This window comes from Labeo rohita, chromosome 7 (assembly GCF_022985175.1).
Source record: "Labeo rohita strain BAU-BD-2019 chromosome 7, IGBB_LRoh.1.0, whole genome shotgun sequence".
In the NCBI taxonomy this organism is placed as follows: domain Eukaryota; kingdom Metazoa; phylum Chordata; class Actinopteri; order Cypriniformes; family Cyprinidae; genus Labeo; species Labeo rohita.
This window is the reverse complement of record NC_066875.1, coordinates 31196140-31221534: the sequence shown is the minus strand read 5'-3', so window position 1 is coordinate 31221534 and position 25395 is coordinate 31196140. Positions and strand designations below refer to the sequence as shown.

Here is a 25395-nt window from a genome sequence, read left to right as displayed (position 1 = left end):
ATTTGGGGAGTAACCCTAAAAGGAATGACTTTGGTACCCTCAATGGTAAATGCATATTCGCCAATCTAAAGTATTTCCAAAGGTTATTTACATGATTTATTTTCTGTGGCGTTCATAAACACCAAAAGCAGTCAAGTATGTCTACCGCACTTGCCATAGTATTAATATCTTGAGGTTTGAAGGAGCCAATACTGATAGAAAACACTTGTGTTCCCCTCGAGACTCAAGTGAGATACATCTGCTACAAGATGGCAAAATGACTGGCTATTTCCATGATCCCTTCTCATGTGTCATTTTATTTAGAGTGGCGCATACAAATAACTGTTAAAACACTTTCTCTAGAAAAGGTGAGAAGAGCGAGGTGTTGAATTTCCTGATGGCTCACCTCTAGTGAACTACACACGGAGGCATAATGGCAGATGCAACAGGGTCCCTGGACAGATCTCATTCTATACAGACTCTAATTTTAGCTCTTTAGCCCTCTCTTATTCAATCACTTACTACTTCACTCTTTCATGTCTCGTATCGTACATTTCCTGCATTTAAGTGCTCTGCCTATCCCACAAAGCAGCAACGTTAAACGTTAAAAGGCTTATGCACTAGGTAAATAACCAACATAGACACTAAAGACGACACATCCTCCAAAATTCAACCTTTTGATCAATACAGGCTTTCCCATGGTGATATTTAGGGGTTCAAGCGTGCAGCACTGAAACCCTATTGTAATTGTTAGAATGGCCAAGCATGAGGAATCTCCATGCAAAATTAACCATGCAGACCAAACCATAGGTCGTGGAGACTTGAAACTTGGAGGAATGGGAGTACTCACACAGTCTACAATGTGACCAAGGCTGGCCCCAGTTGGCCTCACAGGGGTGTTACAGCGAATAATAAAAATAAATAAATAAATAAATAATTTTAAAACTGTTTGCCGCAGGCTCAAGTGTCTTATGTCGTTGAAATCCTTGGCTCACACCAGACAAAACGCATGCCTCGAATTTGTTTTGTTACCTCTGTCACCCTGGTGAAATTGCTGACCTTGGCCTATAAGAGGTAAGAGAACGTAAAAAACAGCCATGACTACACAACCATTTGTCCTAGTGACATGAAAATTGGTATGCACATTCTGGTCCAGAGTGCGACAAGTGGCTATAAGGACATATGCGCATCTCAAAAAACATGGCCGCCACTGGTCAATGAACTTGGAGCACCGATTAAAAAAGTTTGATTGAGGTCGATCGGAACGAAACTCAGTAGGCCTGTTTGACTTACTGCACTAAAGGAGAGAAATTTGAACAAACTTGCCACTAGGGTGGGGGATGAGACTGATTATATATTGCACGTTTTTTCATTCAGACACACTATATTATTATCATACGACAGACCTCCTTATTCCAAACAACTTTGCCTCTAGAACCACTGCTGTCAATCAAATCATTTAATCATTTGTTAAATGATTGAGAAAATGGGGCCTGTCAAAATATACCCCAAAGCCTATAAAGCGTAAACCAAAACTTATGAAACTTGGTGAGCACATGCTAAAGGTGATTCTAAAGAAGCATGGAAAGATTTATGGAGATCGAGCCACAGCTGGCGCTATGACAGTCATAAACATTAAAAACATCATATTTCTGTGGTAAATGCTTTTCCATCATTGATTTAGGCCATTACAGGCTTGATAAATAATATGCAATGTCTTTTTTCATATGTGCTTTAAAGCGCTCAAACCCTAGTAATCGCTGCTTGCAGCTATATTTAATTTTTATATGTAACGCACAACTATAACTCGGAATATGTAGGTATATCATTGGTATGTACAAAAAAAACCCTAATTTTAATTTTATGAAGAAGAGTGGGAAAAAGCAAAGGTGCTAGAGTGCTGTCAGGTGTAGCTATATTGGTTGTTAAGGTGTTATGAGTGACTGTTAATGTGTTGCTATGCAATTGCCAGGGTGAAAAAAATCCCATTCCAATCCAGTTCCAAGTTCTGTTATATTTTGATCCCTAGAAATATATTAGGCTTTTTTACTACCTACAGTACAGCTCAAAAACTTAAGGTTAGTAAAAAAAAAAAAAAGATTGATTAAAAAGTATGGTAAAGACCTTTATAATGCTACAAAATGTTTATTTTTCAAATAAATTCTGTAATTTTTAAACATTATCACAATTTCCACACTGAGACGCTGAGCAGCATGACTGTTTTGAACATTAATAATAATAAGATGTTTCTTCAGCACCAAATTAGAACATCAGAATGATTTGCATGGGTTACAAAGTATTATTCATGGGTTCGTTAAATCCCACCACTAAAAATGTGAAACAAATGCTGATTTCAATGATGTAAGTTCATCAGTGCCTCACATACAGTATATGGGACACTCAAACCACACCACACAAAAAAAGCAATAGGTTTAAGTGTCTCTAATTTGGTCCCGTGAATTACCCACCATCCTTCTCTTTCGCTTTCTCTCTTAATTAGGGCTCTCTTCCTCTCAAGCACTTTCCCTCTTTCTCCCTTCTTCTCCATGCCCCATTGTGAGGCAGTTCTGACCTGAAAGCATGTGTCATTGAGCTCCATGTCAGTGGGGTGCGGTTGGGCTTCTGAACAGCAAAGAGGGGGCTTGTGGGATTGCGGGGTTGTGGTGGGAGGAGCTTGGTAACTGGACAAAGAGAGAGGTAGGACATGGATTGTTGAGTGATGGAGAGGAAGCGAGTGGAGAGGGGCAAAACCCAGAGAAAGAGCGGGCCCCCTCCCCCACGACGGCCCTATAACCGCCTCTGCTTTGATGGTTATGTGTCAACACGTCCTCCCCTCCGGTTTGACCAACAAAACAGCTCTCGTTCAACACCCAGGATTAGTTGTTGACACACGACGGCCAGCAAAAATGTCAAATCGAATTGGAAATGTCTGAAGGGAAGCTCATAATAATGACAGCGAAGGAGGTTTTTATTGGAGCTTCCTGCTTCTTGTTCATTCTGCAATTCTCTTTACAATCTGTCTTTTTATCGCTCACGCATTCATCCGTCGAGGTGAGCGTACCCCGGGCGCTCTTATCATGTCTTATCATCATAAAGTGTGTTTAACTGCTGAGAACTATATATGCGAATATCTGTTTGTGTTTATTTGCAGCTCCCTCTTCAGTCGTCCGCGGCCTTGTTTCTTCTTTCAGTTTAGCCTTGCCATCTTAATTCAAGCAAATCCCCTCCAGAGTTGACGGGGTCAATTACAGCCCGAGAAGGCTGAATGAGACGGTGAGAAAAAATAAATTAATACTTAACAAAGCTTAAACTCTTTTACAATTGACGCCGAAGAAAGGAACAAAAGCGCATGCGTTCCGATTGATCCCGGAGGGCTGTTTGGTAATGGGCGGGGGCTTTTATGATCAGTTGCTTGGTGACAGGCTCAAGAGGAGGGCAGGAAGCAGGAATAAACCGTGCGTCGCGATCCACTGTACCGTTTCCACGATTCATTCAAACTATGAAAAGCTTCCTGAGGCCCGGCTAATGAGGATCCACAAGCGAAAAGGAGAAAGAAAGAACGAGAAAAGGGAGGAGATGGAGAAAAAGAGGCAGTGAAGCCATCAAAGACGAAACATTTACAAAAATAAGTGTTTCCTGAAAGGGCAGTGTGATTGAGAGCAGCGACGGGAGCTCAGCACCCGACTGTGTGCTCACAGAAACGGTCGACAAGCAAAAAGAAGAAGCGTAATTTATGGAAAGAGTGGCCGTTTTGGGGGTGGAAGGGGTCTTTATATGAGGGGGGTTGTAAAGAAGCTCGCTAATCACACCCTCTTTTGCGATGGCAGCGCTCTCTCTTCACGCCAGTGCGCCGAAATTACCCCAAAGTGCAAATTGAGCCGGTGTCTCGAAAAATGTGCACAAAACCAGAAAAGACACAAAAACACAGAGGCAAAAAAAGGCCTTTGATCAGTTCGAGCACTAAGGAGCAGATCTATGTCACCTCACTTAGCAGGAGAAAGGGCTCTCCTAGCAGCCTGTGCAACACTGGTGGCGTCTAAAAGGATGAAAGAGCGCTGTAATGGGTGGAAAGCCTCTTGTATGCTAAAGCGGCCCGACTGGTGGTTGGCCATTACACATCTACCTCTTTTTATTAGACTCAATGTGCTGGCTACACAAACAGCCTGCCTGCGGTGTCACAAAGCCTCTTGGCAGCAAAGAACCAGGTACATTTATCTCATTTCTACTGTAAACGTCTCATTGAGAGAGGGGAGGTTAATATACTATTTGAAAAGACTTCAGCAAGTTTTTTTAATATGTAGTACATTATACACGGCACCACATTAAATCCCCCTTCCTTCCCATCCTGTTATCACCTTTCTCTCTCTCTCCAAGGTGTCTATAATAATTTGCCATTTTCAACATGGAAATGAGTTTGTGCCTATAACACACCATGACTACAATCAGATTCACGTGCTACATTTCAATCTGCAGCACAACGCCGAAAGATATCATATTGCTACCGAGCATGCAGTCTGAATTGAATGTGATGAGATAAAAAGACACTACTGTGAATAAAACGCAATGACATGCTGTTCTATAGCACAATCTTCACTGTCAGCACTCAATAACAAGCATACAGTGGAACAAATTATTCTTATGGGCCATATTTTATGAATCACACAAAACGTTATCGACCCGAATCTGTCTGACAAACTCTTCGCTGAATAAACTCACTGAATCTGTCTACTGGAAAAAAACAGCTTTCTGCATTTACAAAAACAGTTCAGCTCATCACAGCAGCAATGAAAAAATGTTGAAGTCTTGGTTCACTCAGGTGGTTATTGATTGGCTGCAAGCTTAGAGTTGCTTGACTTTCAAGGGTAAGTCGCAATAACAAAACATTTTTTAACTAATGTGCACCATATAACTCTAAAGGCCAATTCATACTGCACCAAAAAACATGTTTGTCAGACCAGCGTGTTAACCGTCGGTGTCTGTTGGCATTGGTCGGTGCCTGTTTTCACTGAGCATTTGTCATGTCCATTCACATATAATGTACTCACCCCCTTGTTATCCAAGATGTTCATGTCTTTCTTTCTTCAGTCATAAAGAAATTGTTTTTTTTTGAGGAAAACATTTCAGCATTTTTCTACATATAATGGACTGATATAGTGCCCCGATTTTGAACTTCCAAAATGCAGTTTAAATGCGACTTCAAGTGATCCCGAATGCGGTTGTAAAAGATCCCAGCCAGGAAAGAAGGGTCTTTTCTAGCGTGACGATCGGTTTATTATATTATATAATTATTACTTAAAATTATATATATATATATATATATTCACATTTTAATGTCAAACGCTTGTCTTGCTCTCCCTGAACTGTTTTTTCCGGTTTATGACAGTTAGAGTATGTTGAAAAACTCCCATCTCATGTTCTCCCTCAACTTCAAATCATCCTATATCACTGTTTTACCTTTTTTGTTAAGGGTGTTTGATCTTCTTCGCATGTTCACTTTGCAAAGACTGGGTCGGTACTTCTGCAGCGATGTAGGATGAATTTGAAATGATTTTTTAAGTTGAGGGAGAAAATACAATTGGAGTTTTTCAACATACCCTAACTGTATTGAGTCAGTTCAGTTCAGATCAGGGAGAGAAAGGCAAGACGAGTGTTTGAGATTAAAAAGTATTTAATTTGTATTTTTTTAATGAAAATAACTGATCGTTTCGCTAGATAAGACCTTTCTTCCTTGGCTGGGATCATTTACAACCGCATTTGGGATCATTTGAAGCTGCATTTAAACTGACTTTTTGGAAATCAGGGCACCATAGCAGTCCATTATATGGAGAAAAATGCAGAAATGTTTTCTTCAAAAAACATAATTTCTTTACGACTGAAGAAAGAAAGACATGAACATCTTGGATGACAAAGGGGTGAGTACATTATATGTGAATCTTTGTTTTGGAAGTGGACTTCTTTAAAATTCAATTTATTTTTAACTATAATAATCAACACTCAAAAAAAAAAATGTATGCAAACATGTAAATTGTTTTTAAATTAACTTCTAAATTATACAGTTTCTGTTTGTTGTTATAGTGTCATAACTATTTATTTACAACAAATAATTAAGACAACTAAAAGGTAAAGTAAACATAATTAAGTATAGTGTAATATTTTGCAAAATGCTCTTCACTAGACTTCATTTCTCTAGCAAATAACGAGCTGTAAACACTGATGACTTGCCTAAGGTAAATGAAATGCTACGTGACATTTTGTTTACAGGCTGTTTTAATGACGTGGTCGAAACACTAATTAAGCAATTACGTGAGAGGTGAGATGTTCATTCATGTTTATTTTGCGTTAAAACTAGTAATCAGGGATGATCACATTCACTCATGCTCCGCGCTGCCGTTAGAACTGAGATGTTTATATGTCAATTTGTTGAGCCAAATCAAAGAGCGCCAAAACAACATTTATTGTCTGAATTTCCTTAAAAAAACGGAACAATTTGTTCATTACACCTGCACACTGAACCGAAAGACCCGTACTGAAAATTGTTGGTACAAATACGTGTAACACACCTAATACAATTTACTTTTTGCCCGATCGTTTAGCTACATAAGACCCTAAAATCACGCAGAGCCCTTTGAAACTGCATTAAAATTGCAATTTGGACCTTCAACACATTTGCTCCACTATATGAAGAAAAATCCTGGAATTTTTTATTTAGAAACTTTAATTTCTTTGCGACTTAAGACAGACAGACATGAACATCTTAGATGACATGGGGGCAAGTAAATTATCAGGAAATTTCTATTCTGGAAGTGAAATATTCCTTTGAAGTGCAATCCAAAACAAAGAATGAAAACACAAAAAGTGATGAAGATGTCCTGAGTCTCAACATAAGCTATGAAATAGGATTTCCCTACTGTGCGTTTACTAGTCTGCTAGTTATATATACAAACCACCACAAACACAGAGCAAGCAAAATAAAAAGTGATTGAGAACAACATAAAAGGAAATGACAGAATGAAGTAAGACCCAAATTAATGACTCTGAATACAACTATGGATTTTGCCTCATGTCATAATACGAAACCCAAGGCAGTCTGTAAAACAACAACAACAACAACATGTAATGACTTGAAGATCAAACTCTGTCTCCAGCAGGACATCTGTAGGAACCATTAGCATCTCATTGATTGTAGCTGAAGGCCTGAGGGAAGTCTGCTCAGGCACACGTACTGATGTAAAATGAGAAGAACGTCATTTCAGCTGTGTGAGAGTTGCCTGTGTTGAGAGTGAGACTTCAGTTGGCCATTAAGCCTGTTCTTCCTTCACCTGTATGCTTCTAAAGATTCAGAGATAAAGAGGCCATGCCCTGAGCGCTGGTACCCTGATCATCATAGCATCTGAAACAAAGCACACACACTCCTTGTCACCTGTAACAGCACTTAAGTATTTGTCAGGAAATAAAAGGAAAAATGAACAAAAACACACAAACAGTGGTCACATGCTTCATTAAGATGGAGCTCACTGTCGATGCTCAATCTCCCAGTGCAGGGTGACCTTCATATCAGTTGTGATCCTACAGCTCTGATCAATACAAACCAAAGCTGGGGTCATCCATTACACACAAGCTGACAAACGGGAAGTGTGCACCCAGACTATTATTACTGGAGGCTATTCTAAGAGCACTGGTTGTATTAATGGGATTTGAACATGAAAGGAAAGAATAGCCAGGCTTGAGTGCTGATATATGGCGTATACTTAGCAAACTCAACAGAAATACTTTCTAAGGGTCTGTGAATGAAGTACAAAAAAAAAAAAAAAAAAAAAAAAGACAAGATTTGTACCATTTTCTTTTGCACATGACACAGTGGAATTGGCATGGTTCTTGACCATGATATTCTTCAATACTCAAGTACTCTGAACTTGCACAACTGACCCTCTGCAGGGAGTTTGATTGACAGGCAATCTGACCAATCATATAGCTGAATCTGCCATTTTGTCCGTCAAACAAACTAGACATCAGAGTAGATTACCTTTAGTGGACTTGAACTTAAAAAATGGTGCACTGTAAAAAATGACTGTGAATTTAATGCTAAAGCACTGTAAAAAACTGTTAAATTGTTAACGGTAAGTTTCCCTACTATATACGGTAAAAACTGTATTGGACATTGCATGTAATTTTACGGTAGTATACCATTTTTGGAAGTGAGAAAGAATGTCCAATTTACAGTGAATAACCGTAAATTGACATTCCCAGAATTCCCTGTGTTACATTTCAAGTTTGATGTTTGTTTTGTTGAAATAACCATGTTTCTTCTTAATTTTTTCTTATCAGTTTTGTACATTAGGGTTTTATGTTACATCTGTTATGGTGTTTAGTGTTTGTGTGAATGACTTTGTGCACCTTCTATATACGTTAGCATTTATAAGCTGCTTGTGTTGGGCTTTGGTTCATGTGACTTTCTCATCACCACCTGCTTTTGGTGGTTATCAGTGTATTACAAAGGTACAAAACAGATTTCAGTACTTCAATAGGTTGGTTTCTTAACATTATATCAGTTAATGAATTACAGTATTTAAATGTAAAATGTAAGTTAAAACCGTGAAACCAAAAACGTTGCTACCGTATTTTTTATGATAAAATTCTGGCAGCCACAGCTGCTGTTTTTTTACAGTGTGTTTACTGACGTCTTTCCACGGTTGAAACAAGATAGCTTCTGATCTTCATTCATGTTTATTTTGTGCTACGAAGAAAAAGAGATGATCGTTCACATGCCGCTTGAACTGAGACACTTTAGCAATCTGTTACGACACATTAAAGAGCCACAAAAACGGTATTTGCTGTTTGAATTTCTTTAAAAAAAAAAAATTATAAAAATTTGAAAGCTGAGACTTAGTTTCATACCTAATGTAACCTGCTCTGTCTTGTCTGTAGTCACGACATCAGTTTCCTCTTTGCTCCGCAAACTTGCGAAAACTTGATTTGCGGCGTGAGCGCATCATGGCTTGTTGGACGTTTAAATTTATTTCTGAATTTCACTCTTAAAACAACAGACTTCTCTCTGCTGGTGGACTTCTCCAATCATTTAACCCACTTAAACTCCATCACTTTCTTGCAGTTAACCTCAAATTCCTTTTCATATCTGTCTCCATCCAGTCAACAACCAATGGATAGAACCAAGCATCAACTTTTTTTATTTTCACTTAGATTACACCATAATGTGGAGGAAAAAATCTTCCGCTACTTTGGTTACATCGTAACAAGGAAACTCCTAAATAATGTACATTTCTGTACAACAAAACATATACTCAAAATATCACCCTTTCTTGCACAAAATCATCTTCACTTAGAGAAAAACAGTTAACAGGGAGCTTCCTCCAGCTGTTATTTTCTCATTTTTAAGGTCATTTTTCTAAATGTGCTAGTCATTTCCTTTCAATTTCATGTAGCTCTGTTCAAATTATAACATGTATTACAGCACTTTCTTTTTCCATGTTTAAATCCCACTATGTGCTCATTTTGTGTGTACCCAGACCTTACGTTGCTGTATATTGACGGTGCCCATAGCTAGTGCATCACATCAATTGTATGAAAATAATAAAGAAAACATTCTGCCTGATAACATTACATTACGCTTTTATCTGAGTGCTTTTCATTATGCTTGTCCACCCAGCTCTGCTTGCCAATCACTCAGCCCGACAATAGATCTCCATCTTCTATGCTATTAGATTTGCATCCCACTCTATCTCCCAGCTATTATTTGCCAGTAATTTATGCAGAAGCACACATACTCCTTTCTGGCCCTGATGAGAAATCGAAAAAGGTGTTAAAAAGTAACTATGCACTGACCTTTACCAATCAGCGCCCCGGAGAGCGTGGGTTTAAAGGTTCCCCCTGTCCAGCGAGCCGAGCTGACTGTTCCCCGTGGCGTGGCAGAGGCGGCGTAACTTCAGAGGCCAGCCAGTAACCACTGGCCCACTGGGAGCGGAGCCAGAGTATGTACCACAACACAGCAGTGCACCGTCTACACACAGTGTGTCAGTCTCACTTCACCGTGTGTGTGTGCACTCATAAGTCAACGATCTTCACATCACACACACACACACACACACCTCACTGCAAGGCCAACAAATGGACTGCTGTGTTCAGATATGGCACAGCATGGGCTGCCCATGTGTGTGTGCGTGTATGTGTGACAAGACCGCAGGCGGAGATGTCTCTCTGTGTCAAACAATACAGCCACAGAGCTACATGTCTGCAGACACTGTTTTGCTTTACGGAGGCAGAATCAATCGCACACATATGATGCGGCCGGTCGATAAAAAGAAGTTAAATTAGGCATGTCATCACTGACCACACTGCATTACACACAGAACTCAATATCTCTGCAAACTGGCCATTCAGACTATGCATGCCATATATTTGTGTGTCCATTTTGCACAAAGCTAAATCAGGAACAATGAATGGAACGCACACTTTGTATGTTACTAAATGATTAATTTTATACAACATAACAAGTGATAAATAAATAATTATATAAAATATGTAACTGACCTGGGAGAAAACCAGAAAATATTTCCCCAAGAAAAAAAAATTACTATTTTGTGTTATTATAAAATATATTATATTTATTATATTTTATGGATTTATTTATTTATTTGTTTGTTTGTGTGTATATATTATATATAATATGTGACCCTGGACCACAAAACCAGTCTTAAGTAGCACTGGTATATTTGTAGCACAAAAAATACATTGAATGGGTCAAAATGAACAATTTTTCTTTTATGCCAAAAATCATTAGGATATTAAGTAAAGATCACATTCCATGAAGATATTTTTGTACATTTCCTACCATTAACTATTAAATTAAATTATTAAATCTCAATAAAAATAAAAATAAAAACTGACACTTATGACTGGTTTTGTGTTTCAGGGTCACACACACAGAAAAGCAAAAAAAACAACAACAAAACAGTCAGTTAATAAAATATTTCTTCATGTAATTTATATAAATTGCGTAATTATTTACAAAAATAGAAATTATTTATAAAGTTATGTTTATGATTTTAAAAAAAAAAAGCGTAGGGAAATTTCTCTCAACTTAATCTCAAGAGTGAAAGGTAATGGGTTACTGTAAGCTCTGATTGTGTGAAGTTGATGGGAAAGGACCTGATTGCTAAGAGCTTTTTCTCTCTGAAGCACCATATAATAACAGCAAGAGACCCTGATTTCCTCACATCATCACAAAAACACAGTTTCACATTAACACTGCCATGTGCTTTCAAATTAACACTTGCCTGCCATCCATTTAATGACCAACTCTGCTCTCCCCTCGGCTACTATTTACAACTACGCCAACACAGCTACCTCCTGCTAACCGCTAAAGAGAACATAAAGAACTCTCCATAAGGCCCTTCTCTGTTTTCTTTCTTCTTATGCCCTTTATATTTCGCCAGCATCTGCATGAAAAGATCAAACACATTCTGGTCGACATGAGAGCGGACAACTGATAATAAGTCATCTTTAGTTGCCATAAACACATGCTGAGTTTATGAAAATCCAATCATAAGCACAATACAGTAACAACATTTCAGCACTGGACGGGAACAAGGCCTGATTCATACGGGGCCACGGTGGGTATGGACGACTAGAAAAGCAAATTTAGCCTTGGTGCCTGCGACCAGCAAGTGGGCGAACAACAGCACTCCAGATTATTGTGACGCCGACAAAAGCGACGCGAAAAGAGCACAGCATGGCCGGGTTTAATAGTTAAGTTCAATACAAGAGCCAGAGATTTAGTAATATAAATCACAACACAAGCACGACCGGGAGCGCCACAGCAGCGCACAAAAGGCAGACTGGATCCTACAAGCCAATTTATCTTCAGAAATAGAAGGAGCCCATTGTCCATATATCAAATGGCCTGTCCCAGCCCCCTGTGTCCCTCATGTTCAGTTCATCCAAAGTTAATGTAGCCTGAGTCTACACCACGCCGTGCTCGAACACTGCGCTCTCTGTGGAAGACCCAAAGCGCACTGCAAATGAGCTGGCAGTGGCTTCTATCAAACTCACTTTAGCTTCTCGGGACAATCTAACAGCACCAATATCTGTTGGCAGCAGCGTATCTAGACATTTTTCACTGGGGTGGCCCATCTGGGGCGGAGACTAACCCAAGGGTGAAAACAACCACAACAACAACACTTCAGTTTGAAATGTTGTTTACACCCAACAAATTCAAACATAATATAATATAATATAATATAATATAATATATATGTTTGAAGATGCTAATGCCAACATTTTTTTTATAGAAACAGTTGTCAGGGTTTATTATTAATTATTCATTATTATTTTTATTACACTGTAAAAAACAATTTGTTGAGTCAACTTAAAATAATTTGCAACCTGGCTGCCTTAAAATTCTAAGTTCAGTCAACTCAAAAAAAGTTTATTCAACCTGAAATGTTAAATTATACTAAGTGACAATTTAGATATTTGAGTTTAATCAACTTAAACTTTTAAGGCAGCTGGGTTACTTACCCCTCTGTTAAGTTTAGCAAACACAAATATCTAAGTTGTTACTTAGTACAACTTAACATTTCAAGTTGACTCAACTTAAAATTTTAAGGCAGCAGGGTAACAAATTATTTTAAGCTGACTCAACAAATTGTGTTTTTTTTATATTTTACAGTGTAGGGATGCACAATAAATATCAGCCACCATATCGGTATTTTACGTTATCGTCATCAAAATGCAGTTTAAATGCAGCTTCAAAGGGCTCTAAACAATCCCAGCTGAGGAAAAAGGGTCTTAGCTAGACCCTTATTTTCTAAAAAAAAACAAACAAACAAACAAACAAACAAAAAAAATTACAATTTATATACTTTTTAACCTCGAGTTCACGCAGAACTAGAAAAGACAAGCATTTGAGGTTAAAAAGTATATAAATAGTCTTTTTTTTTTGGGAAAATATCCTATCGTTTTGCTATATAAGACCCTTCTTCCTCTGCTGGAATTGTTTAGAGCCGTTTGAATCTGTGTTTAAACTGCATTTTGGAAGTTCAAACTCTGGGGCACCACTGAAGTCCACTATATGGAGAAAAATCCTGAAATGTTTTCCTTAAAAAATGTCTTTATGACTGAAGAATAGAAGGACATGAACATCTTGGATGACAAGGGGGTGAGTACATTATTTGTAAATTTTTGTTCTGGAAGTGAACTACTCCAAGTGCAACATGGGTCTGTCAGATAGGCTACATAAAATTATAATGAAAAGACATACTGTCAGTAAACAGAGCAAGGTCTCATCTCGGAATAAAAATGCATTGAAATGCTACTTACTAGCAGCCTGCACTCTGGCTTTGCGGCTCAAGACCAGCCCAAAGAAGTTTTGAGCTATGCACTCATAGTCTCCCTCATCAGACGAGCCGTCAGACTTGGTCTTCTGGAAGTGGCCAATCAGAAGCGAGCCATTAGCAAACATGACATAGTTTTGGTCCTCCACAATCAGAGCTCCGTTGCGTCTCCACTGTGTGGTGATGGGTGGGATCCCCTCCACCTGACAGTGCAGCATCAGAGGTTGCTCCTGAACAGCAATAATGTCACTGGGCTCCAGGGTGAATGATAGCTCGCCTCCACATGTCATACCTAGCAGATAAAAACACACACACAAAATACACAAAGATTAAAAACTGCACTATAGCTACAACACAAAATGAAAGACATTACTCAGAGGACTTTGCTCAAGACAAGCATTTGTAGTTAGAAAGTAAATGGAAAAGAAAATGACCAATTGGCTCGCTAGATAAGACCCTGGAATCGTGTAGAGCCCTTTGACTGAAGGGCTATTACTTTTCGATTGAAGAAAGAAAGACATGAACATCTTGGATGACATGGGGGTGAGTAAATTATTAGGAAATTTTTATTCTGGATTTTTTCCCCCAGAATTCTCAGATGAACAGAAATGTCAAAATAATTTATTTTTGTTGTCACTCTAACAGTTTAATGCATCCTTGCTGAATAAAAGTATTAAATGTATTATATTTATTCAATTCTTTATTAAAATTATCATCTATTATCTATTATGAAAGTGGCTAGGAACAAATAGAGGAGGCAGGAACATTTCTGTTAATCAGTCAGGTGGGCATGAATATCTACTGATGTCAATCCCAAAATAGCCAAGTACTACATAAATCAATTAATCTGCCTGGCAGATATCATATATCAGTATAGTGGATGGGAAGAAAGGGCTCAGTGCAATGAAACTGCAGTGAATTTGATTGATAGTCATATTTTCTGTCTATATCAGCAGTTTAGTGAAACCTTACATGTCTTCTTGCTTTAAGCAATTCACTGGAATACATGTGTGCATGTTTGTCTGTAAAGACAGTGTACAATTATTTTCTAGGCCACTTGTCGTATATAGGGTCCAAAAATACTGGAGCCTATCCCAGAATCTGAGGCTGTAGGCAGGGAAACACTCTGGATGGATGTCCAGTCTATCACAGTGTAAAATTTTTATTTAGTGTAAATATGAGACAAAGAAAATGAGACCTACTGGGAATATTCGTTTCATTATTTCAACACCAACAGCAAAATAAACACCACCACAACTTGTTGACCTTTTGAAGCTAGTTAATTATTTCAAAGTTCAGCTACACACAGCCCCTGTTTGGCTGCTCAACAGCATATGTCCTGTTTTGGCTGGTAAATTAGCTTACACTACCTAGGTAACTAGCTTCTACAGAAAGACCATGGTGGACCAACTCCACCAGCAAAGGTTTAGTAATTCATCAGCTAGACCAAACACAAATCAGCACTAAGCAACATGAAGGCCCTGGTATATTTGAGCGTAATTGTACAATAAACTAGCATGGCATAATTGTGACCCTGGACCACAAAAATCAGTTTTAAGTAGCACAGGTATATTTGTAGCAACAGCCAAAAGTACACTGTATGGGTCAAATTTTTTGATTTTTCTTTTATGCCAAAAATCATTAGGATATTAAATAAAGATCATGTTCCATGAAGATATTTTGTAAAATTCCTACCGTAAATATATCAAAACTTAATTTTTGATTAGCAATATGCATTACTAAGAACTTACTTTGGACAACTTTAAAGGCGATTTTCTCAATATTTTGATTTGTTTGCACCCCCAGATTCCAGATTTTCAAACAGTTGTATCTTGACCAAATATTGGTCTTATTCTATCAAACCATGCATCAATAGAAAGTTTATTTATTCAGATTTCAGGTAATGTATAAATCTCAGTTTGAAAAATTGACCCTTATGACTGGTTTTGTGGTCCTGGGTCACAATTTTAAACAAAATCAGGCCAAAACTAAGTTCTTTTGGAGTTTGTTTGGGAGTTAGAAACCGCTTGCCAAAGCCAGCCTTGGGCAGCACAAGCAGCAGCATGGGCACCATTGGGATGCTCGCTAACAGAGAAGTTCTTCTCAAACCTTATAAACAGTAACCTAAACAACACTCGCACACTTTTTGCTACTGTTGAGAGACTAACAAACCCCCCAAGTCAGATTCCAAGTGAAATGCTCTCTGACAGCAAATGCAATGACTTTGCCTCCTTCTTTTCAGAGAAGATCATTAACATCAAAAAGGTGATTAGCACATCCTCAAGTTATGCAGAGGTTAGACAGATACGACCACAATTTCAAAAAGAAGTCACTTTGTCTGTTTTTGAAGCAATTGATAGCAAAACTTTGGAAGAAATAGTACAGCACCTTAAATCTTCAACCTGCAACCTTGACACACTTCCCACATCTTTTTTCAAAAGTGTGTTTAACTGTTTAGAAGCAGATCTCTTAGAAGTGGTAAACACCTCACTTCTTTCTGGGACTTTTCCAAACTCCCTGAAAACTGCAGTTGTTAAGCCCCTTCTGAAAAAGAGCAAACTTAATAACACCATATTGAGCAACTATAGACCAATATCTAATCTTCCTTTTATAGGCAAGATTATTGAAAAGGTAGTTTTCAATCAGTTGAACAACTACTTAAACTCAAATGGATACCTGGACAATTTTCAATCTGGTTTCCGACCGCATCACAGCACAGAGACGGCGCTTGTTAAGATAATAAATGATATTCGTTTGACACTGTTGATCATAACATTCTTCTAGAGAGACTGGAAAACTGGGTCGGGCTTTCTGGGATGGCTTTCAATTGGTTCAGGTCATACTTAGAAGGGAGAGGTTATTATGTGAGTATAGGAGAGCATAAGTCTAAGTGGACGTCCATGACATGCGGAGTCCCTCAAGGCTCAAGTCTTGCGCCGCTCTTGTTTAGCCTGTATATGCTCCCACTAAGTCAAATAATGAGAAAGAACCAAATTGCCTATCACAGATCACAGCTATGCTGACGATACCCAGATTTACCTAGCCTTATCGCCAAATGACTACAGCCCCATTGATTCCCTCTGCCAATGCATTGATGAAATTAACAGTTGGATGTGCCAGAACTTCCTTCAGTTAAACAAGGAGAAAACTGAAGTCATTGCATTTGGAAGCAAAGAGGAAGTTCTTAAGGTGAATGCATACCTTGACTCTAGGGGTCAAACAACTAAAAACCAAGTCAAGAATCTTGGTGTGATTCTGGAGTCAGACCTTAGTTTCAGTAGTCATGTCAAAGCAGTAACTAAATCAGCATACTATCATCTCAAAAACATTGCAAGACTCAGATGTTTAGTTTCCAGTCAAGACTTGGAGAAACTTGTTCATGCCTTTATCACAAGCAGGGTGGATTATTGTAATGGTCTCCTCACTGGCCTTCCCAAGAAAACCATTAGACAGCTGCAGCTCGTCCAGAACGCTGCTGCCAGGATTCTGACTAGAACCAGGAAATCTGAGCATATCACACCAGTCCTCAGGTCCCTACACTGGCTTCCAGTTATATTTAGAATTGATTTTAAAGTACTTTTACTCATTTATAAATCACTCAATGGCCTGGGACTTAAATACATTGCAGATATGCTCACTGAATATAAACCTGACAGACCACTCAGATCATTAGGATTGAGTCAGTTAGAAATATCAAGGGTTCACACAAAACAAGGGGAATCCGCTTTTAGCTATTATGCTGCCCGCAGTTGGAACCAGCTTCCAGAAGAGATCAAATGTGCTAAAACATTAGCTACATTTAAATCTAGACTCAAAACTCATCTGTTTAGCTGTGCATTTACTGAATGAGCACTGTGCTTCGTCCGAACTGATTGCATTATGTATAATCATTTTCTGTTTTTAAATGTTTTAAACTTATTTTAAATCAATTTTTAAATCATTTTTAAATCATTATATCAATCAGTTTTTACATTTTACATTTTTGTTTTATTGTTATGATCATTGTTTTTATGATTGTTCTACTTCCTTTTTTGTGATTGTTTTTATTATTGTTTTTATGATTATTTTACTTCCTTTTATGTAAAGCACTTTGAATTACCTCTGTGTATGAAATGTGCTATATAAATACTGCCTTGCCTTGCCTAACAAAATACAACTGCTCAGGCATTTCAAACTTTTTTTTATACCCAAACAAAGAATTAAAAATAACTTCTAGACTAGACTAGAATTCTGTCATCAATTGCTCACCTTCATGTCGTTCCAAACCCGTAAGACCTTCGTTCATCTTTGGAACACAAATGCAGATATTTTTGATAAAATCCGAGAACTTTCTGACATTTTATAGACAGAAACACAACTGACACTTTCAAGGTCCAGAAAGGTACCTTTGTGTTTTCTTTGTGGACAAAAAGTATTCTCATAGATTTACAAAATTGTGGTTGAACCACTGATGTCTATGGAAGTTCAGAAAGCTCTTGGATTTCATCAAAAATATTTTAATTTGTGTTGCAAAGATGAAAGAAGATCTTGCAGGTTTGGAACAACGAGTGATTAATGACAGAATTTGAGACTGTATTTTCAGCAGGGGAGGAACAGTACAGACAGAAATGACAGCTAAAAAGACATGTGGAGAAAAATAGAAAAGAGGAGAGAAAAATATCATATTTTAAAATTATACATTACAAAAATACTTCACACATCACACTAAGTCTCACTAAATGTTCCCTTTTAATAACAATGTCCTCCAGCAAAATCAGACACCCGTTTGGATGACAATAAAAAGCAGTCTGTCCTGACATAACGTGATAAAAAGGAGAGCTTAGTGGACTCTCTTGTGGTCTGCACTGAAGGTATCGGGTTTCAGTCACTGGTGGGCTAAGCAGTAGCAGCCTCTGCCTGCGGCTCAGGAATCCATCTGAAGTTCGGCGGGCGGGGGACACGAGGGCGCAGCTAGAGACCAACTCTGGCATCATCGCTCAAATTCCAGCCCCGAAATATACCCCCTTTAGGTACAGCCATGGAATGCATTGACTCATTCGTCCCTGCAGATCACATGACAAATAAATGAAGAGGGAGAGAAAGACAGAAAAGCAGGCTCTCATTATGTTACTAAAGTGGTCTAAGGGGCTTGAGTTATCTTTCCACGTATTTCTTATCTCACTGCTGTTCCTCTCCAGGTTTCTCTTTTGTTCCTGCTCCATTTGTAATGCAAGAATCATGCTCCTCTTTCAATTCCCCTGTTTTATTAACTGACGCAGTTTTCTTCTCTGACTTCTTACAAGGTTTTATTGCAGCAGCAGCAGGGCGTCATTCTCAGGGTACCCACACATGTCCCCAGAGCAACTGAAAACTTCTCACTGGGTTCTTCGCTGTATCAGTGTTTAAATCTTCTCTTTCCTTAGATGATAAAAAACCAGGGATGTACAGCATAACGTTTAGATCTTTTTGAGCTTTGATGTCAGTGTCGCTTATACATAACTTACAACTGGAATTCCTCAAACTACAATAATTTATGAATATAAAGTGGCATGCAAAAGTTTGGGAACCCCTTGCAGAATCTGTGAAAAAGTGAATAATTTGAACAAAATAAGAGAGATCATACAAAATGCATGTATTTTTTATTTAGTACTGTCCTGAGTATGATATTTGACATATAAGATGTTTACATATAGAGAAAGAGTGGACTACAAGACAAAAAAATAGCTAAAATTATTAAAATAACCCCCTTCAAAAGTTTGGGAACCCTTGGATCTTAATATTGTTTGTCGTACGACTTGCTGTTTTGTGATGGTTGTTCATGAGTCCCTTGTTTGTTCTGAACAGTTAAACTGAGCACTGTTCTTCAGAAAAATCCTTGAGGTCCTGCAGATTCTTCAGTTTTCTAGCATATTTTGCATATTTGAACCCTTTCCAGCAGAGACTGTATTGTTTTGAGATCCACCTTTTTGCACTGAGGACAACTGAGGGACTCAAACACAACTATTAAAAAAGGTTCAGACATTCACTGATGCTCCAGAAGGAAACATGATGCCTCAAGAGCCAGGGGGTGAAAACTTTTGAACAGGATGAAGATTAATGTGTCATGCTGCCTTCTGGAGCATCAGTGAGTCGCTGAATTGTCTTCAGTGTGAAAAGAGGGATCTCAAAATCATACTATCACTGCTAGAAAGGGTTCAAATATGCAAAAGATGCTGGAAAACTGAAGAATCTGCAGGACCTGGAGAACAGTGCTCAGTTTAACTGAGTAGAAGGTGTGGTGCTTGCTTTGACATTTTGTCTTTTAAAGAGAACTGACAAGGAAAAAAAATAGTTGAATAAAGCGGGGGAGTTTTTTTTTTTTTTTTGCACACAAAAAATATTCTCGTAGCTTCATGGACTATTTTAACAAAGTCCTCACTATCTTTCTGGGCACTGAACATGATTCCATTGCTGTCGAAGGTCTTACGGGTCTGGAACAACATGAGGGCGAGTAATTAATGACAGATTTGTAATTTTTGGGTGAACTATCCCTTTAAATTACTACCTTTGTCACTGTCATTCTCTAAACCTTGATGTCACTTATGTCTGTTTTTCTCTGTTTACCTTGGATCCTGTTCATTGCTGCTTGCAGCTCTCTTTTTCTATTTTATCCCTAAATGTTCATGCTTCTGTTAAGCATAAACATTCAATCAAGCTCTGTACTAAGCAAGAAAGAAAGGGAGGCCACATCAGCAGCAGTAAGCCCATGCAGTTATTGATTGGAGATCTTTAAAAGAGGCTCCTTGAACTCAGATAAAGCATCAATCGAAAGAGGAGAAAGAGGAAAATACAGCAGATGTGAAAAAAAGCAAGGTGAAGAAGAGTTAAAACAAGAAATTAACAATATTAAAAAGAATTACAAAATATGAGGAACAGAGCAAAAACACAGCAGCAGTCACACCATCATGACACAGGCTGATTGCAGCCACTCCTCTTTCGAGAAGTGTTTAGGGTTGAAGCGCCGCTAGAGCACCCTGGAGTTTAGGATTAGCTCAGCGTGAGGCCAGCGGCCTGCCAGGCAGACGCACACAGAGTGCCTTTGAGTGATGCTCACACATGGGTTTACCACTGACACTCAAAACAACATGCCACACCACATCAGCCTCAATCAGTATTCTCTCCACCCCTCAGAAGCCTACATTTATCAGCTAGAAGGAAAAAAGAAATCCGTAGAAGAGACCTTCTAAAAGGATAGTTCACGGCAGGACGACAGGATTTTCATCAACGTACCCTCTGCTCATCTGAAACCCATATGATGATTTTTCTTTTATGAAACACAAAAGAAGTTATTCAGTTTAGAATGTTCAAGCTGTTCTTTTTCACACAGCACCTGAAATACCTGCAGCCTTCCTGCAGTTTTCAAACACCAAAATAGACAATAAATTGGTATGAAATACCAAGAAACTAATTTCCCTTGGGTCGTTTTCCTCGTTGCATTTGCACCAGCAGCAGGAACTCTGAAGCAGTGTTAATTTTGACGGAAAATTTTGATTTCATCTTAATATTTTGACTAAACTGCCATGTAGTTTTAGTCATATTTTAGTCATCTGGATTGTTTTAGTTGACTAAATCTACAGTAGATTTAGCTGGCTAAAATCTAATGGGTTTAGTTACAGTGTAATGCATTTAGTAAGCATTTCCCTAAAATGACCAAACTATTATTATATTAGGATATTAAGATTTTATCATGATAGACACAGATTTACCTGCTGAGACACGCAACTTGCCTTTATATTAAAATTAAATGAAACCACTTCTCATAAAGAAATAAGAACACTGTCTTCTTTTCAATGAAAATACCAATGGTTATATAGGCTAATTACACATTCTTTATAACAACTTGTTTACCACATTCTTCATTCTTTCAAACAGACATAATTATTTATATAAATAAATTTAGATTAATCTTTATTAGGGCTACTAAAGTGATTCAGTCAAGAGCAGTGAGTGATTTTCTGTCTTTCTTTTGTTGCTTGATTAACATCAATGCCACAGACAATAGCGACTAAATTAGGCTGCTGTCCCTTTAAAACAGAATGCACGGATGCAATGTACTGATACACGTCCGATATTCTCCCAATTGTTTACATTAACATAAGATGTAACCGAGTGCGTTTATGCAAATACTTGTTAAAACAGACAATTCAACATCATTTTGTGTGTATTTCTCTGTTCATGAGATGCAAAAGAGTACTCGTGTGCTGTGTGAGAAGCGCTGCTTGCTCTTCTCTTACACCTAGTTATTGATGTTTTTGAATGTGTTATGAGACATGTATGCTAGCTTATGTCCAGCCGGATAGATCAATAGGTCAGTTCAATGTTACAGCTCAAATGTACGCATCTAATCTCCTAACCATGCAGCAGATTTGTTCTGAATTAATCTCTTTCCAAATTTTTGTTTCGCTTTTTGTTTCATCTCGTGTACACCTGTGTCACTGGTAGATCTTATCCACATTTTTCTTCAATGCGGAAGTAAACCTTATGGGTGAGACTTCCGGTTCATTAGCCGCTGTAAGGAAATAATCAGAAGAATTACAGCGTACACTAAACGGTAAAACTGTTTGCATTACACACCAGTTGTGGCCATCGTGGTGGGGCAGTTGTGGCCTAATGGTTGGAGAGTCGGGCTTGTAACCCAAAGGTCGCCGGTTTAATTCCCGCACCAGCAGGAATTGAAGGTGGGGACTGTGAATGAACAGCGCTCTTTCCACCTTCAATACCATGACTGAGGTGCCCTTGAGCAAAGCACCGAACCCCCAGTTGCTCCCTGGGTGCTGGAGCAATGGCTGCAGTGTGTTCATAATTAAGATAATGCATTAATAACATAAATGACATGGTAAGACACACCAAGCAGCAAAACAAGCTGTTTTGTACAGCTAAAAATAGCTGGATGCAAATGAGACCGGAAGCCAGACCCATAACATTTACAAAAGGCCACGCCCATTCTTACAGGAAAAAAAAGGTGGATAGAAATGTTTTAGACCCTAGTCTGAAGTAGGAACTAATTTAGTTCCTCCAAACAGAGTTCTTAGAACTAAATATGCTCCTAGTTCCTGTAGTGTGAACATGGCCAAAAAGATGGTATTTCCGCCAACAGTTCTAGGAACTATGAAAAGCTGCAAATTAGTTTATTGAGGCAAAAGTCTGGTGAGTTAATGTAAAAATTTGTTGGCATTAATGTTTTTGTTTGTTTGCAGTGTATGTACAAATCTACCCTATAATGATAAAAATCCATTCAGTGGTTTTTAATTAATCTGTAAAAATAATATCCCCTTTTTCAAATCGAGCCGTCACACTGACAGAGGCCGCTTCCACGATAGATGATTGACATGAGCTCTTACCTCAGACCAGCTGTCACAGTCCAGTAACTTTCCTTGTTTCGATGCCAGAGCAGGGATGTAAGTTAGACAAGAATATCTCCGATTGAGCGACTGAGGTGTTGTGTTGCTGGATGTAATAATGAACATAGTGGTCGTCATTTACTCCCGACATCTGAGCCGCTGAAGATGCAGTGGATTACATTTGTTTGTGAGAAGGGAATGCGCCTCCCGATATACATATGTCCGTCTATGTTCACGCGAATCATTCGTGATCCAGCTTCACTTACAGCAGAAGTGAGTACAAGCAGTTTTTTATGAATCTTTGCGATCGCCTTTCCTTATAACATGGTAGTTAGGAAGTTTAGCGGCTAAATGCGGCTAAAGTAAACAAGCTCGTCACTCCACAGAGAAAAGAGAGGGGCGGGGCGAGCAGAGCTCATTTGCATTTAAAGAAACAACCCCTTAGAATGAAATAATTTTTGCAAAGCTCATTTTGACAAGGTAAAAAGGGTGTTGTTTTACAAAACCATTGAGAATTTTTAATTAAAGTATATTAGAGACTTTTCATTAAGACCCTAAAGAATCATATCAACTTGTGGAAAATGGGATCCGATCCGATGACCCCTTTAACTAAAGTGTGACCAAACAAACTAACAAGGGAGCCACAAGATGAACTAAAATTATTTAAAATGGTCACCAGATGCAAAACTCATTTTTACATGTTGTTTGTACATAAATGTGTGTTGGCAGCGTGTGTACACAACCACCCTATAATGATAAAAATCCACCCAGTGGTTTTAACTGTAAATAATATCCACTTTTTCAAATCAAGCCATTCTCAGAATTATCTTTAAAAAAATTAAGATAATTCTCTCAAACTTCTACAATTTAGAAATGTAATTAATTCTAAAAAAAAAAAAAAAAAAAAAAAAAATGTAAATGGTATTACCACTAATTTTTATGATCTCTAAACTAGCAAATATTGAATGAGTCTTATTCCTGGCAATCAAAAGTCTTACATACTTCAGCATCTTGCTCTGGATAATATAAATGTGATTATAACTAAACGCTAAATGCCAATTCTTAAGTCCTCTCTGACCTTGGATTGGAGAAATATCACACCAGTCACGCAGTGAATTAAAGCGGGCGCAGACCATGAACAGCCCAGTTTCATTAGCAAAGGATAATTCCACTCTCAATAGTTGTTCGCCTCTCGCTCTAAATATCATTGGTTTGGCATGACCTATACTGTAGCTGTGAATTAAACAATGTCCGGGGGCCCTGGTGGCTCCTCCTTATCAGCACCCTTCGTCTCTCCATCTCTTTACGGCGCTTTTGCTAGTAAACAGGGCATCTGTATGGCCTCACCTGCTTAATTCAAATACCAAACCCTTTTCCTCTTCTCGTTTCTGCATCTCTTCCCAGGGTTTTGGTGTGACAGCCTTTTGCACACTGCAGGTCTTGTTTTGACTTCCTGTGACAAAGCACTGAAACATGCTGTCAGAGTGACGGCTGCTTTCAGCCCCTTTCTTTTGTCAAGATTTACAGAAAGAACTCTTAGATTGAGGCCACAGAGGGGGGGAAAAAGGAAAAGTCACTTTTTGTAGGGTGACCTTAAAACCTATCATCATCATCGCTCTGAAACTGGAGCGGGTTGTTTTTATAGTCAAAGCTTTAATACTGGATCATCTACTTGATATGCAAGGAATTTTTCAATTAAAGTTCTTATCACTCGATCAGTGTATAAAGAGAGGCAATATATTCAGGGATATATCACATGCAAAAGCTATAAATTATGCATTCACTGAAGCCTTTAGTTTGAACTTCTTATGCCTGTGGCTGCAATAGTGTTGCAATAGTGTTGTTCACCTTCACATGAAAATGCTACCATAAGTGCATTTATGCTTAAACCACTGCTTACTATGGAAGTGTTTCTACCTCACTGTAAAACTTTTAAAAAGTAACTGTGATATACTGTAAAATACAGGCTCAGTTATGAGAAATACAGCACTCTTTTTTTTTTTAAAGAAAGAAAGCAAATACATATGTTTAAAAATCACATATTTATCAAAAACACATTTAATTTATCAAAAAGACAATAAAAACATTTACATTGTTTCTAATATTTAAATTTCAAATTACTGCTGTTTTTATGTATGTATCTCCTGAAAAGTAGGTATTTTAAATTGTCAGAATATTTCACAATTATACTGTTTTTATCATTTTATATATACATATAGCATAAAAGATTAAACCTTAAACACCCTTTGCCCTTTGACATTTAGTGTACGACGTCTGATCTGAACGGTCATCTTTTTTTCATTGTCAATTATATTTTATATTGTTCATTTTTATTCTTTTCCATTAATGGCTTTTGCTCTTACTGTGCGTTCACACCGCCGCCGGTGAGAGCGTCAAAATTCGCTCTGGCCGCCCTGCCAGCAACGCTGTAGAAAGATTCGTTGACGCCCTGACGATCGAACGCTTGGTCTTGTATTTAAAGCGGCCGCAAAGCAAACAAGCATGTTGATCTTGTGCAGACTGACCACAAGTAGGGTGTAAGTTAACCTCATGATTTTTATAAAAAGTTAAAGTAAGAAATTGAATTTAATTGTAGTTACATGCAGTGGTGTAGTGGTGCCTGGAGAAGTGTATACGCATTAGTTATACACATGTATATACGCAAGCTTTTACCTTTCTGACATCTGGACGTGACTCTGCGCAATCCC

The 25395-nt window shown here is 38.2% G+C and overlaps 1 protein-coding gene across 2 annotated transcripts in view; it reads right to left on the bottom strand.

Moving 5' to 3' along the window:
- The window catches only part of igdcc3 (immunoglobulin superfamily, DCC subclass, member 3), a 98722-nt gene that overhangs the window by 69958 nt on the left and 3369 nt on the right, over nucleotides 1–25395 (bottom strand). Inside the window, exon 2 of one of the 2 annotated variants that reach the window (XM_051115730.1) lies at nucleotides 13315–13620. In XM_051115730.1, the coding sequence (XP_050971687.1) occupies nucleotides 13315–13620 (306 nt within the window). Of the gene's footprint in view, nucleotides 1–9819; nucleotides 9977–13314; nucleotides 13621–25395 lie in introns of those variants that run through there. The other variant, XM_051115732.1, reaches the window with a different exon arrangement.